The 16,303-nt window shown below is 26.0% G+C and overlaps 1 protein-coding gene across 1 annotated transcript in view; it reads left to right on the top strand.

Annotated features, from left to right (window-relative positions):
- LOC136071901 (E3 ubiquitin-protein ligase rfwd3.S-like) overlaps nt 1-16,303 on the top strand; it is a 36,189-nt gene that overhangs the window by 10,722 nt on the left and 9,164 nt on the right. Inside the window, exons 4-6 of the mRNA XM_065797677.1 lie at nt 6,172-6,303; nt 7,959-8,114; nt 14,511-14,652. Coding sequence (XP_065653749.1) covers nt 6,172-6,303; nt 7,959-8,114; nt 14,511-14,652 — 430 coding nt within the window. The remainder of the gene's footprint in view (nt 1-6,171; nt 6,304-7,958; nt 8,115-14,510; nt 14,653-16,303) is intronic.

The raw sequence follows: 16,303 nt of genomic DNA, 5'->3' as shown, positions 1-16,303 counted from the left end.
ATGCTTGCTTTCGGTATTTAGTTAAAACATTATTTGGTTTGTCATCAGAGAAAAAAAAAAGCTTGAATTTTCGATGGGCCACAAATTTGATACCTTATAAATTATAAAGAATTTGTTAAAACAATGGGTGGCAAAGAGTAAACTGCATGGCTGTCATGAAAAATCCTAGAAAAATCCTAGAAATTTGCATATTTGTCAATTTCTTTTTGTTTGTTTCAAGTATCTTCCACCATTTTTTTTATAAGATTAGTTTTTTTTATTGTTTTCAATAGATATTTTTATATTAGTGATTTTCAAAAAAACTTGCACATACACTATAAGGGATAATCTGCTTGTTTTTAAAATATTATTTAAATGATTTTGTAATAAAAACTAAATAGGCTTTTATAATTCATAAATATATAGACAGTTTGTTTTTTGTTTTTAAATTGGTATTATATATTTGCAATTTCTTGTTTATAGGTTTGTATTTTTTGTTATTCTGTTTTTGTGTTGATGAAGTTATTATTTTTGTTATGATTTATAAATATATAAATTTTATTGTTGCTAACACATTTATTTTATATAAAATAAAAAGTATATATTATTAGAGGTTAAAAAGTTTTAGCTTATAAACTGTTTTTATTTTTCTTAGATAAAATAATTAGAAAAATGCCTAAAAACAAATGTTTGAGGTAATGTTACAAGATAAGGCACATCCCCTACTTATGTCAGTTTATCTAAAAACAATTTTTTTTTTTTAATGGCTTGATGAAGAACAATTTAAACATTGGAAGAGAAAAAAAAAATTGTAATTTGTAGTTATTGTTCGAAAAATATTAATATTGCCAATATGGAAGAAGCCGCTTTAACATCACAAATAAAATATAAATAGCACATAAGGAGGTCTCCTTCTAACAAAAGGATAAAATTATTGATGCCACCTGCTTTTAAATATGTTCAATTTTTGAACATGTGTCAGAATGTTTAAATGAAGCAGGACACCAAAAAACAATAGATAAATGCTGATAAGCAAATTCACAATTAAAGCTGAAATTTGTTTGGTGCCTCATATTCTGTATTCTAAATATCCAATGAATTCTTTAACTGATTCAAGAAAATTATTTAGTAAATGTTTCCAGATATTGTCATTGCTAAGTTGTTTCAATGTGGACCCACCAAGGCCAGTACAACATTTAGACTTGCTCCCTTTTTTAAAAATAAATTGCTATCTATTTTATCTAGTGCACCATATTACACTGTTTTATTTGACGAATCCATGAACCAAATTTTACAGAAGGGTCAAATGGATCTTTTAGTTCGTTTTTGGGGTGACAAAAATGGTATGGTTATCTCATGAACTCCTCTGATATAGGTAAATCAAAGAATTTACAGGTATTATCAGATGGACTAAATGTAAATTTGCTTTTTCTAGATAATTTAAAGAAACAGGAAATAGGAAGAACTTGGTCCTCTTAATGATATTGAAACCTGTGGTCTCCGCATCATTCTTGGCAGTTTTAAAGCAGGGGCAAAAGCAAGTGGGTGGGAGCTAAATTGTTTATTAAAAGCAATGTGACAATTTCTGCATGACTCTCCCAGTAAACAAGCTACCTATAAAAATATCTCTAGAACACTTGATTATCCAATGCAGTTTTGTTCACAAAGGTGGGGTATTTTGCGTTAATATGAAATTGTGTCTTTTGTACATAATTGTTATTTTTTTAACATATTATCTCTCATATTTAAATATTATCTTATAATTTTTTTGTTTGGCAGAGTTTGAAATAGCGTAAGTCACTGTTATAATTTACAGCTTAATTTATAATTTAAAGTTTAAGTTGCAGTTTAAGTGTAATGAGCAAGTAACGTATTTAATACTTTTAAGATATTTCTTTTAGCTATTGTTTAATACTATTATACTACTTTTAGCAATTGTTTTTACTTAACATGATACTTAAAAAAGTAAGAGTAAAAATGCAAATATTACAATATTTTAATACGTTCATATTGATGATAAAACACATGTTATTTTTAAAGAGTATTTAATTGTTATTGTAAAAAACTTTAAAACAAAAATAAAACAAACTGCAAAGTTTTTTTTTAAAATATAAAGTGCTTGTGTTAATGTAAAACAACTTTGTGACGCTGTTTCGTGCAGTTTATAACCTTAATAACATAAAATGCAATTAAAATAAAACAAAGCAAGTAAATAAAATTGTTCTAATTAATAAATTAAAACATTATCTTCATAAAACTTCATATTTGCGCAAAAACATGTGTATAGACCATACGAGTCTATAATCTATAGATTACAAACAAGTAAGATCAAAGCAAAAAAAGCATTAAATACCACATTTTTTATAAATTATTGTTTCTTGATCTAGTGTACTATTAAAAGCTTAAGTATAATTAAGTTTTTCATTCAAATGGATTTTAAATTGATTTTTTTATTCAATTTTTTTATTCAAATTGTTTTTCAATAAAAAGTGAAACAAAAAAATTTAGTTTAATAAATCAAATTATATTTCTTGAAGTTTAAGAATATGCTTAAATTACTTTTTTTAGAAAAAGATATCTTTGAACAGAAGTAAAATAATTCATTAATTTTAATTTTTTATAATTTAATTTTTATTTTAGTTTTTGCAATCACTGGTTTAATGTTTCAAATAGAATGTTACTTATAAGATATTATTAATATAATTATTTTCAAGAAACAAAATATAATTAATTATTCCAAACGTTTATAAAGTTTACGATTTACGAAAAAAAAAACTTTCATCCTCATTCTCCTTTGTTTCTTCAAATTCTTTTAAAATTTTCCAAGCTTTTTTCAATTTCGAATTTCAATCGTAAAATAATTTGAATAAGAGAATTTTTAAAATACTAAAATTCTTTTGTTTAAAAAGATTTCTTTTTAAATAAAATTCCTAAAAACAACTTGCGTATTTATAGAAAATAGTATTTATAGTTTAATCTTGATATTACTTTAAATAAAATGAAAATATAAAAAATGGTGTCGCGTTTTTCATATTTTATTCGACAGTTTTGTTAAAATAATTTATAGTTAGAAGCTTTTATTATGTGTTAACAACATATAAGATATAATAGAAACATTTGTATGGCTAACTTTTGCGAGTCTTTGAGTATATTAAGTAAATTAATATAATTGATAAATTAATGTTTGAGTAACTGGGTGCGTATTCACCAAACTTTCCTAAATCTTGCGTAGCTCAGCTAAGGTTACGGAAACCGAACGTTCAGTATTGTTTTCGTAACTATTTGGTATTTACCATATTTTTTCGCAGCATTTCCATAAAGTTAGGGTTATGCACGAGTTGCGCTGAACTTATGTAAAAGCTTACTGTAAGTTATTGTAGTTACTTAACTGGTTGTTTTGGTTTGTTTATAAGTAAATTTACTGTGATGTATTTTATCCATTCAGTAAATCAAAGTAATTATAACTTTAAAAGGTTCAAGGTCATTAAAGTGAAAAACGTTGAAGCAAAAAAGTTGCTGGTTTCTATTAGTATTTATTAACTAATAGAAAATTTTTTTGATAAAAACAAATTATTATATATTTTAATATACTTAAAGTAGTAAAATTAATTATATAAAATTGTGGATAAAATAATAATTTAAATTATTTATAATAAGTGAATTAGGTACAACGTTTAAAAATAAAGATAAAAACCTGACTGTTTTTTTTTTAAAAAAAAAAAGAATGAAGAAAAAATTCTCTTTAACATCTTTTCCCTTTTCAACTTTTTGCTTTAACGACCTTTTAAAATATTATTGGCTTCTACGCAGAGATTTAAAGTAATTTAAATTCAAAAGTGTTTCATTGAATAAAGTCTCCGCGCAAAAGAGCAAATGATCATTCTATTCGAAAAATAAATTTAGCGTGGCGTACTTTATGGCAAAAACATTACTGTTAAGAATTGCCAAAAAAAAAAAGCTAAATTAGAAAAAAAGTTAATATACAACCGCAAAGAAAAACAAATCGCAAAAAAATTTTTTTTAAGAAAAAACTGATCACGAAGGTGTGAAAAGCAATCGTGATCGCGATACACCTAATTCGAGCCCTTTGATATCATTAAAGACTCTCTCAGGCAGATTATACTAAAAGATGTTTTAAATAAGTGTAGCAATCTTTACCAGCAGCTTCAAATAAATTTATTTGATAAAAACATTAGAAAACCTATAAATAAAATTGATATTGGTTTTGCTGCTTGGCTAAAAATTGCCCGAGCTAATATAAGATATAATGATTAAAGAGTAGCTGTATTCAAAAAAGACTAAGTAGAGTTTTTAGCTAGTCTGTTGATGCAGCTTCTTGAAAAACCCCCTTTGAAGTTTGTCATAATATGCACTGCAGTATTCATTAACCCAATTTAAAAATCCAATTAAAAAGATACTCATATTAATCATTTTTCAACTCTATTGCAAAAATTAGGTAAATAAGGTTGTTTGTCACCAAAGTCTGCTAAACTAACAAAAAATCAATATCAAAAGTTGTTAGTAATAGTTGATTCAAATCAGAAGCTATTTCAAGATTTTGATATTATTTATGATAGTCTTGATAAATTCCTCGCTGACTTTATTGGTGTGAATAAAGGTTTTCAAGATGTTTAGAATGTTATTAAAATAGTTTTTATGCTTTCACATGGACAATCTTCCTTTGAAATTGGCTTTAGTCTTTATAAACAACTTCTTGTAGAAAATCCAAAAGAAAAATCACTTATTGCCTTACGTCTTATTGAAGATCATTTGACTTCCTTTAAATAATTCCCATGATACTATCAAAATCAATAAAGAACTGCTGCAACATGTAAAAGGAGTAAGTAGTCAATATAAAGAGTGTTTACAATAAAAAAAAGACAAAAAAGAATGTAAAAAAGATTGTATGAATTTAAAACGCAAAATGCAGAATCTTGCAAAGTGAAATAATGTCTTTAGTTGAAGAGTCTGATATGCTAGCCATACATGCAGAAAAGCAAAGTAGTTATGCTCTTTTAAAAGAGTCTAACGAAAAAAAGAAACTCTGTTGAACCAAACAAAAAGATGTTAAGTAATTGCATGAAATAAAAAAAAAAAGTTGCACAGCAATGTTGAATTCACTATTTAATTTTAAAAGCATAATTTTTTTTTCACATGAATTAGTTATGAGTTTAAATAGTAGTTAATTTAGTTTTGTTGTTTATTTGGATGCTTTTATTATATAACATTTATTTATAAACCACCCTTGGGAGGTTTTGTAAATGACAAGTTTTTTGACCAAAAAATTTTTAATTCATATTTATACAAAACATCAGCTAGTTATGTAGCTGATGTTTTGACAAGTTTTCTATTTTGGGCTATCATTAAAGAAATTAAGTCCTGGAATTTATAACTTTTTTTTTGTAATAGTCTAGAATTATAACTTTTTTCCTGGAATAGTCATGGAAATAATGAAGCATAGGTCCTAGAAAATTACCTAAATTGTCCTGGAAAGTCCTGGATTTTCAATTTTTTTTTCTGGTGGGAACTCTAAAGGAGAGCAAGTCCATTAAGAACTTAAGACAAAGATTGTTACCAAGGACATTGGAACAAACACATGATGGCAAACTACTTTTGGAACATCAACAGAGATGATTCAGGAAAAGTTTATAAAAGAGCATCAAACAAAAATTTCTTCCTGAATAAGGATTCTTTATTAAAAAATATTGTCTGCAATCATTTTCAAAACTAAAATTTACATTGTTTTTTTATAAATCAACATAAAGTTTAATAGTATTATATAAAAAAATGTTTAATGATATTATTATGTTTATTTTTTTACATTAAATTACTATAAATAGTTTTAAATATTTAAATTTCCCAATACTCAGGTCTAAGATCTTAATATAGTTCATCATCATCATTGTCACTTTAGCATTCTTGTTTAAATTTAAATTGCTTAAACTATACGCTAGCATTAAAAATGAATTCAAATCTGCTTTAGAGAAATACCTTGAAAGTTTAGTCAACTACCCTAACTTTGAAAAACAAATGTTTATTGCAAAAAATCTGTAGCTTGCCATAAGAATCTGATTTCTCAGCATATCAAGATTAAGTACTGTCAACATTAATGCAATAAATTTTTTATTGACCTTTGTTATAAGTCAACTTTTTATAGATAAAGTAGTAATATCTCTAAAATTTCCCTACTAGTTGTATTGAAAGGTGGATAAAAGAGCAAAGAAACAAAAACTGTCCTCAGTGTAAGCACCCTTCTAAATTAAAAGATATCAGAAACATATATGCTAAACATCTAAAAGTTCTTGATACTACAGACAGAGATCAGTAAGTATTTTTACTCTTCCATTATTAATAGTTTCTATTATACTGATTTTGTCTTATTTTTTATTATACATTTGTTATTATCATATTTAACTCATATTATCAATTTATTTAATTATTCACAATATTCGGAAATATCAATAAAAATCTTTTATTTTCTATTTTTACTGAACCTTAAGTAAGCACATTTAGTTTCTATAGTTTATTTATTTACTGACTAACAATATCGATTTCGATCCTCTGGTTCTACTTCTGGTATGTTAAGCATGATAAAAGAATAGTTTGATTGTGCATGAGGTTAAAGCAGCGAGGCAAGAGCTGTTGCTTTTGAAATATGAAAGATATTTTGGTAAACTTTGGCATGTGGTGCATCTGGCAAAGTTTTATTGTCCTTGATGGACAACTATCTCCTTCATTTGCAGTAACTTTTGAGTTACCACAAGGTTTCATTCTTGGTTTGTTATATATTTTAATGATCTTTTTGATAGTCTTGAATAATTCATCACTTGGATTTTTTAGAACAAGCAGCCCATCTTAAATGTGATATCTCTTCTATGACATCTTGCAGTGGCCGATTCTGTGACAGCTTGAGGCTTGCAGTTTTTCTTAAATGACTAGTGAATTTCAACTCAGTTGTTTACTGCTAATAATTATTGCAATATCATATTACAATAATTACTATACTAGCAATACTACTGACCTCTTAGAAACCATGTAGCAATACTACTGACCTCTTAGAAATCATGTATACACTTCTTTGCAAAGTTAGCATCTGCTAAAGTTGTTTTTATCATGGTTGCCAATTTCTTATTCCTGATTCCAGAATACCAATTTTAAATGTTGTCTAGCTGTAAAGCTTATACGCCATACAGTTACATATTTTTCTTTTTTCTATAAATACTATCATGGTCATTGCTCAAACAAAATATTATCACTTGTTCCATTGACCATTACTTAATCTCTTGTTACTCATCAATGACCAAAATTGAATTCTTTCAATATAGTTGTTTTTTCTTAATTTATTAATTTATCTGGTTATTTTACTTAAACATCTGTGCTTTTGAGTTTTCTCTATTATTGTTTTCCTGACTCATACAATTTACAGTTTTTTATGTCTTCTTTCAACTATTTTCTCACTCTTTAACTGTTGTCTTTGCTTTCTGTTTACATTCAGACTTAATAGTGGATGCTCGTAGTCCTGTTGATTTTCAAGCTTGGTTCGCTTATTAAAAAATTTATTTTGATTGACACATTGAAGAAATATAGGTAAGGTCAATGAATAATTGGGCATTATAAGATTTAGTTTATAAAAATATTATTATATGTTATGATATATATTAAGATAACTTATATTATATATTAAGATAACTCAACAAAGGAAACTAAATGAGAAATTTTAAGAATATTATTTTTGGGTACAGCAAAAAAACATGCATACAAAAAAACCCTATTTTTTGTATGTTTTGTCATTATACCGGAACAGTAGTAACAATAAAAAAAAAACTACTAAGAATACTGAAAAAAACTACTCAGTCAGCCATGTCAAAAAAAATAGTTTTATTTTATAAAATTTAAGCTTAGTTTGTTTTGTTTTTTTTAAATTAAAAAAAAGTATGTTCAATAATTAAAAAGAGTTTTATAAAATAGTTTTATTACAGAGCCCAAAAAGAGCTTATAGAAGAACGTTACAGGCGATCAAGAGCCGAAGAGAATGAAGCCAAAGCATTACTACAGTGTCAACTCTTAAGAGCTGAAATGGAACGTCTACGGCGAGAAGTGGAAAAACAGACATCTAGTTGCTCAACAAGCTCATCGTAAGCATTTACATATTAATATAAATATAAACATACATACATACATACATATATATATATATATATATATATATATATATATATATATATATATATATATATATATATATATATATATATATAAATAATGTATGTTTTTGTGTATGTGTGTGTGTCTATATATATATATATATATATATATATATATATATATATATATATATATATATATATATATATATATATATATATATATATATATATATATATATATATATATATATGATATATGTATATATTTATATATATATATATTTATATATATATTTATATATATATATATTTATATATATATATACTATATTTATATATACATATACAACCTTTGGAATTAGGAAAAGCTAGGTCGGCAATAATTTGCTGACCTCAATCTTTTTGAGGTCGGCATCAGGTCGGCAAAAATTATTTGACACAAAGGTCTAACCATAAAACATAGGTCAGCAATTTTTTACCGATCTCAAATACTTTCAGGTCGGCAGTTAGGTCGGCATTGCCGAATGTCGACCCTAATTCCGAGGGTTGTATATATATGTGTTCTATATAATAAAACAAAACTAGAATTAAAAATTTTTTGAATAAAAAATTTTTTAGGGGTAGCTCAAAACCCTTAAACATCAGATGGGTCCCTATAATTATTAAAAAAGTAGTTCTTCAAAAGTATATAATGTTGGGTCTCAAAAGAAGCAAAATTATATAAAAACCTCAAAAATAATCATTATTTATAAAAAACATTAAGAGAAAAAAATTATAACAAAATTTTTTGTGAAAATGCATATTTTTAGTTAAAAATATAATAATTTTTTTTAGATTTCAATGCCTTAAAATTGCCCCTATATATATATATATATATATATATATATATATATATATATATATATATATATATATATATATATATATATATTTATATATATATATATATATATATATATATATATATATATATATATATATATATAAATATATATATAGGGGCTTTTCTAGGAAATAATTTAGGTGATGGTACCCCTTGTGCCGGTGTTTGCTGTAAGGAAATTTAGCAGAAAAGTTATTTAAAAAATCATAAGTCAACAAAAGCACTCCGGCTTTATATCTCTACTTTTTCCAAGTCTGTAGTGTCCAGAAGCTCTAAATATGTTTGTTGACTTATGATCTGCTATAAGAAAAAAATTCATGAGATTTAATGATTTGAAACCTATTGTTTTTAAGCCTGGAGTCCTAAAGTTCCACAGTCCTTGCCGCCATTATACTTAAGGACTCCGGGTTCAAAAATGATCGTTCCTCTAGCCTAAAAGTCTTAATTTTTTCCTATTAGTAGTCCATAAACTTATTTATATTTTTAGAGCTCCTGGATACCAAAAAACTAGAATATAGTAATCTTTTTGTGACTTAAAAATCCGGAGTCCTTTTTGGGACTCTGCATCCCTAATATATAAATCCCTAACTGGTTGTCAGAAAGTTTTTCGTAATTTTGCTGACAAAAAGTAAAAATTAAAATGCAAGACCGGTTTTGTTTTTTTGTTACTTGATAGACTGCCTGCCCCAATCAAACCCTCAGTCGATGTAGCAGCACTCCCTTGCGAGTCAGGCTATAAGATAGTCGATAGAGCAACACTCCGTTGCGAGTCAGGCTATTTGTCAGTTGATGTAGGAGCACTTTGTTGTGAGTCAGGCTATAAGATAGTCGATGTAGCAACACTCCGTGTTAAAAAAAGTTAAAAAAAAGGTAAAAATAAAAACATTGTTTATATTATTAAAAACATTCAGAGTGTTTTGAAAACATTCTGGTCAATTAAATTTGCGTTTTTGTGGTTTTTTTAAAATACGATTAATTTGTAATTAAATTAATAGTTTTAACTTTCTGACAACACGCAAATGTTGGACGAAAGTCAAAAGTAATTAAAAGTGATGTATTTGTTGGCATAAGAACCTTTTTTTACCTTCCGCACTCCCAAATGCAACAATCTCTCTCTCTCTCTCTCTCTCTCTCTCTCTCTCTCTCTCTCTCTCTCTCTCTCTCTCTATATATATATATATATATATATATATATATATATATATATATATATATATATATATATATATATATATTATATATATATATATATATATATTATATATATATATATATATATTGTATATATACATATATATATATATATATATATATATATATATATATTATATATATATATATATTATATATATATATATATTATATATATATATATAATATATTATATATATACATATATTGATTTAATTATGATGTATTTTGTTAAGTAGCTCTTCTAGATTTAAAAGTGATTGATATCTTCATTAAATAGATTAAAATATATTAAAATAGTTTAACTGTAGAAAATTAAGTGTTTTGTTTTGTCACAATGTCACTATGGGAGTGTCTGATGAGGCGTGATTCAGAGGTACATAAGTTGGAGTTTTTTTCTTTTTTCAAGTTTACCAGTTTTGTATCATGAGTTTGACTTGAGTTGACTTGACATGAGTTGATCATTTGGCTATTTTTTAAAATAATATCAGTTCTTAAATGGAAAATGTTAAAAAATACATAACTCAGTATTCTTATTTACAAAAAGGTACTGAAAAAGTGTGGACTTGCTCATATGTATATCAAATGCTCATAAAATAAAATTCCCAATTAAAAAATCCCATTCTCCAAATAAAGTTAGCAAAATCATGAATTAAAATTTAGAAATTGTTCTGAAAATTATTGAAAATTAATTACTATTATTAAATACTAATAGAAAAATAACTTAGAATATAATAGAAAGTCTAATTTATTTACTAATTTAATTTATTGTGTAAAACTTGAAATAAAAATTGCATAACTATATAGTACTATATAATATATACTACGCAATTCCCTAACTGTGAAAATGTCTCTTGGGAATAACTTCTTGAGAATTGGGATTTTCCCAGCGATTTTAGAGATTTTCTCAGCAACTTGTTGTAAAATTCATTTCTCATAATTTGTAATTAATTCTTTGCAATGCCTTTCAACAATAGCAAATATTATATAAAGAAGTTAGCAAGAAATAAAGTACAATCTAAAAAAATAACAAATACGCTTGGTTTAACACACAAGAATGCTATTTCTTTAAAAGTTTTGCCCATTTTAGCTGAAAATTCAATTAACTAATAAGTCTCACTGCAAACTCTACTTCAAGAAATACATGAGCTTCATCATTAAAGTTTATTCAAAATATCGAGAAGCCTTTTATGTCAGAAATTTTGATCAATGCGGATATTATGGAAAGTTTTTTAGTTATTGTTTTTCTTTTTTTGTTTGGTAGTTTATATCAACTGAATTAGGTGATCGCATCGACTAAAACCTTTATTTACTTATCGGTGTCAACTCAAAAATTTTTTTTACTTATCTACTATCCTTTAATGTAATGAATATTTTTTCAGTTTGTACTCGTTTTTTGTTAACTTGATTGTAATTGCTTTCGATAAAAAATTGTTTGTATTATTTACTCAGGTAAAAAATTAAAGAAGTTTATTAAAAATACACTAAAATGCTAAAAATGAAATCGCTTGAGTTTAAAGATAACACAAAACATAACATTCTAGTAGAAGATTTTAAGTTTGAACTAGATAATCTTTTTAATATTTCAAAAATGGATTTTGAGCAGAAAATAATAGCAACTAATAATGATCTAGAAGTAATTAAAAATAATCTAGAATTCTTTAAAGACCATATAAAGAAAAGAAAAATGTTTATTGAGGAAAAAGATGATGTAGCTTATAGAGTTGGAACTGAAAAGAGGAGACTCGGATTTCTAACTATAGAAAAACAAAAACAGAGAGATTCATAGAGTTCAAGAAAGCCAGGTTAGTAGTATATCAATATGCAGTGAAAATTAAGATGGGTGTGAAACACCAGATTGCAACTTTGACACTTCAACAAATGATAAATTTGATGAAAAACTTATGAAGAAAAAAAAAGGTAATTGTGAACTACCACGTTATTATAAATAATTTTCATGTATAATCAAGTATATATTTTACTTCCAGAACAATTTTAATATTATTAGAGGTATATTAATTCAACAACAAACTTAAATAAAATCTTTATTTATTAAACGCTTTTAGGTTAAAGAAAAGGGCTAAAATAATCATAGAGCTTACTCCTGATGAGTTTATTGAAGCAACATCATTTGTGGCAGCAAGATATATTGGAATATGACCTCAGACCGCAATTACATCTGCCATTTTTTCCAAATCTAATGATAATTGTAAAGAAATAAACATCTCTAAAAATCTCAAATAATTAATCTACTAAAAGGTAAAAGACTAGGTAAAAGACATTTTGACACTAAACTAGTTAAAGAAATTTCAGAAGGTCCTAAATTATATATTGCTTATGACAGATTGGATGTGAGTGTTAGCTCTCCAGATGGTCCAGATTGCAATGATATATTGCTTTGGATTGTCCAACTAAAAAATGGTACTAGAGCGTACCAGGCAATAGAGCTAATAAAATTATTAGAATATTATGAGCGTGTTAATTAACTGTTTACTTGCTACTGCGATACAACCAGTGGTAACACAGGGAAATATGCAGGAGCAATTCAATTGCTGAGCATAAAACTAAATCTCCCTTTAAGGTTATCGTTGTTATGCAGGCATTACATATATAAGGTGCATATGTCTCACTTTATGGAAGTTCTCACAGGAAAGACAAAAAGTCTCCATAGAGAATTATATTTAAAGTTAAAAAAAAAGTGGTACGAAGTTTGTACAGAAGTGAACACCTTAAATATTGTAAAAATGAGTTGGAATAACCTAGAGGTTGATTCAGTGTTGTACACTCTTGCAAAAGATGCCCTTTACTTTCTGTTTTAAAGCTCTGCTCAAAAATACTTTTGCAAGAGGTGAATATAGATCCATTTGCCAGCTTGTTGTTTTTTATCTTAATGTTAATGTAACTAATTTTAAATTCCATCAACCTGGCACTTAAGGCTTATTTTATGGCAGATGAATTTTACCTCCTTACATTAGAAATGACAAAAAATGTTTTTAAAATAATGACAGAAAAGGAAGAAAATGAGGTACAGAAAGGAAGTTTATTTACCCCCGTTCTTTATGCACCATGGTTTTTAAAAAGCTCTCAGTCTTTAAAAGCATCCAAGAATGACCTTGATGCTTTCAGGGCAAGTTTTAAAATATAAGAGCAATACAATGGCCAGTTGAGACAATCTTTAACAAAGAGAATAAAGTGGGTTTGACTTTCATACTTTTCATACTTAACTCCTCAGCTTGTTGTGTTAGCAATTGGAGACCATGATGTTGTAAAATGATGAAAAAATAAAAATGAATAATAACCTACTTAAATTCCAGATTAGTTATCCTCAAAATATTCCAGTTCTTGATTCCAAAACAACACTATCTCTTCTGGTTGGTCCTAAGTCTTGGTATCTTTTTGAAATTATAAGGGTTTCAAAAAGCAAAGTTGAACACTGGGTTTATGTTGGAGTAAAATCTTGGGAGAATACTGAAAGTTTTTGTAAGTTCTGTTCATTTGTTAAATATCTCTCTACTACTAGTGACTGTGCTGAAAGAAACATCAAGTTTATAAAAGACTATGTGAAAGCATCTACAAATGAAGATTAAAGGCAAAGTATAATGCTACTTGCAAAAGATCATAGGGAAAAAAGTTAAAATGCCAAAAGGTCAACTCACAAATGCTTATATTTTATAACTGTTTTCCTATGCATCTAATTTAAAAAGAAAAGTTTTTTAACATTGTGATTCATTTTCTCTCTGTAACAGTCTGTGTTTCATTATTTAGTTCTGTGAAATAAATTTGTAAGTTAGGGTTTTATATGAGTATAAAACCATAATAAATACATCTCTCTGAATTTCTAATTACACATCTAGCAAACTTACTAACTATGGTTTAAAATTTTTTTATATATTCTATAATTATAGACCAAATCACATAGTTTGGAGGGTATAGTCTCTTGATTTTCAAGTTTTAGTTGCTGATCTATATAAGCTATAGTATATATATATATATATATATATATATATATATATATATATGTATGTATGTATGTATGTATGTATGTATATATATATATATATATATATATATATATATATATATATATATATTAGTTTATAAAAAAGGATGTTATACTTGCTTGTTAATGGTCAAACTACATAAACTGAAAAAAAACTGAAAAGATATTTAACAAATGGTCATATATGTGTGTGTGTGTACGTGTGTAAGTATATGTATGTGTGTGCTTGTGTGTATATATATATACAAACACACATTTACAAGTTGTTTCTTTTGTTGTTGAATTGCACCTCTATTAATGATTTTAATAGGCGGAACTCAAATCAATCATCTGTATTTATTGCAAATTCACAAGATATGTGTCCATTAAGGCAACCTCTTGCTACTGTAAGTTCTTCGCATATATCTTCAAGTCGAGCATTTGTTTTTCAAAAGACTCTACAAGTTTCAACAGTTAGTTTTTTTTGTATAAAAATATTATTTTTATTATATTTTGCATATTTATAATTTGTAATAAAATTATGTATTTTACATAATAAATTATGTATTAATTTACTTTTTTTAAATCTTTTTAATTTATTATTTAAAAAATATCATAAAGTACAAATTATAACTAATAAATAATCTCAAAGTTACAAATAAAGTTACAATCTAAATATGAATCCAGCTGTTGTTCAGTACAGTTACCATATGTAGATTGTCAGCTTTGAGTGAGTTTGCCTTAGATTTGCAAATGTCTAAAATTTACAGTTTTGTTTATTTACTGTTCAATTCAACTCAAAATGAGTTTCATCTGACAATTTTGTTTCGAAGCAATGTTGGCATGCAGAGTTACTACAGCTTAGAAATATTGATGATCATGCAACATCAGTACTTTAGTTAGCTGTATCTTGTTTGGAAATAAATGTAGGTCTGATCACAAGATTTGGTGCAGTGTTTACTTTACTTTTCTAGTAAGAATGCAACTGTTGCATTCTTACTAGAAAAGAAAGTTAAGAAACTTTTAGCTTCTGCGATTCAGTTTTGTGAGTAGTATTTAAACTTTTTAACATTTTTTTCAAAAAGCAAATCTTATTTAACAGTACACGTTCAACTTATGTTTCATCTCTTATATTTTGTGAAATTTTTGTTGAGATTTTTTTTTTAAATCAACTCATATCTTTGCAACAAACATTACGTGAAGGTTCATAATTTTAAGAAAATCGGTTTGTGCGGTAATGTGAGACATTTTATTCATATAAGGTCTCAAGGTGTCAAGTCATTAAATCTCATGATTTTTTTTCTTATTGCAGATCACTCAACACTTTTAGAGCTACTGATCACTGGTGTCCAGGAGCTCTAAAAGTGTGAGTTTAAAATTAAAGATTTAAATCTGTTTTAGGAATCTGCATCCCTGAATGGAGCATATTTAAGTTAGTTTGCATGTCTTGTGATTTAATTTACTTTTAAAAACAAAAATATTTAAAAGTAAAACAACTGCATATAAAATAATTTGAAAGTATTTTTTATATTAATATTTATTAAAGATGCTATAATTTAATCTAAAAAATGTTTGTAGATAATATATTGTGCTTTAGTTCATATTGAGATAAGTCAAAAAATTACTGGATTATTCTGACATTTTTTTTGTGCAATCATTTGTAACACAAATGGTATATTTTAAGACTTAAAATCGAAATTTATTATAAAATTGAAGATATTTCAAGTTACATTTATGGTACATATATGGAAACATAACTAAATCCTAATCTCACTAAGTTTGGTTTGATTAAAAAGAAGCCAATTTTCCTCTGCAATCAAAGCTTTTAATTGAAGGTTATCTATAATTTTAACTTATAAAAATTTTTTTATAAATTTTGTTATATTTATAATTTTTCTATTTCACATTTAGTTTGAATATTGATACACATGTATCAGTTAAAACCTTATTAAATGCTTTTAGGAGACAAGAATGAGATGTATATTCTTTTTTTTTATTTATTTGTTTTCTGTCTTGAAGTTTTATTCTTTTTGTTGAAATTGTGTTGAAAGTATTAAAGTAATTAAAACATTATTGCCTTATTTTTATGTAGTCTGTTTTAATAACTGTAATACTTTCAACACA

Source organism: Hydra vulgaris, chromosome 05 (assembly GCF_038396675.1).
Source record: "Hydra vulgaris chromosome 05, alternate assembly HydraT2T_AEP".
In the NCBI taxonomy this organism is placed as follows: domain Eukaryota; kingdom Metazoa; phylum Cnidaria; class Hydrozoa; order Anthoathecata; family Hydridae; genus Hydra; species Hydra vulgaris.
Note: the sequence above shows the minus strand (reverse complement) of the source record. Positions and strands in the feature narration are given on the sequence as shown.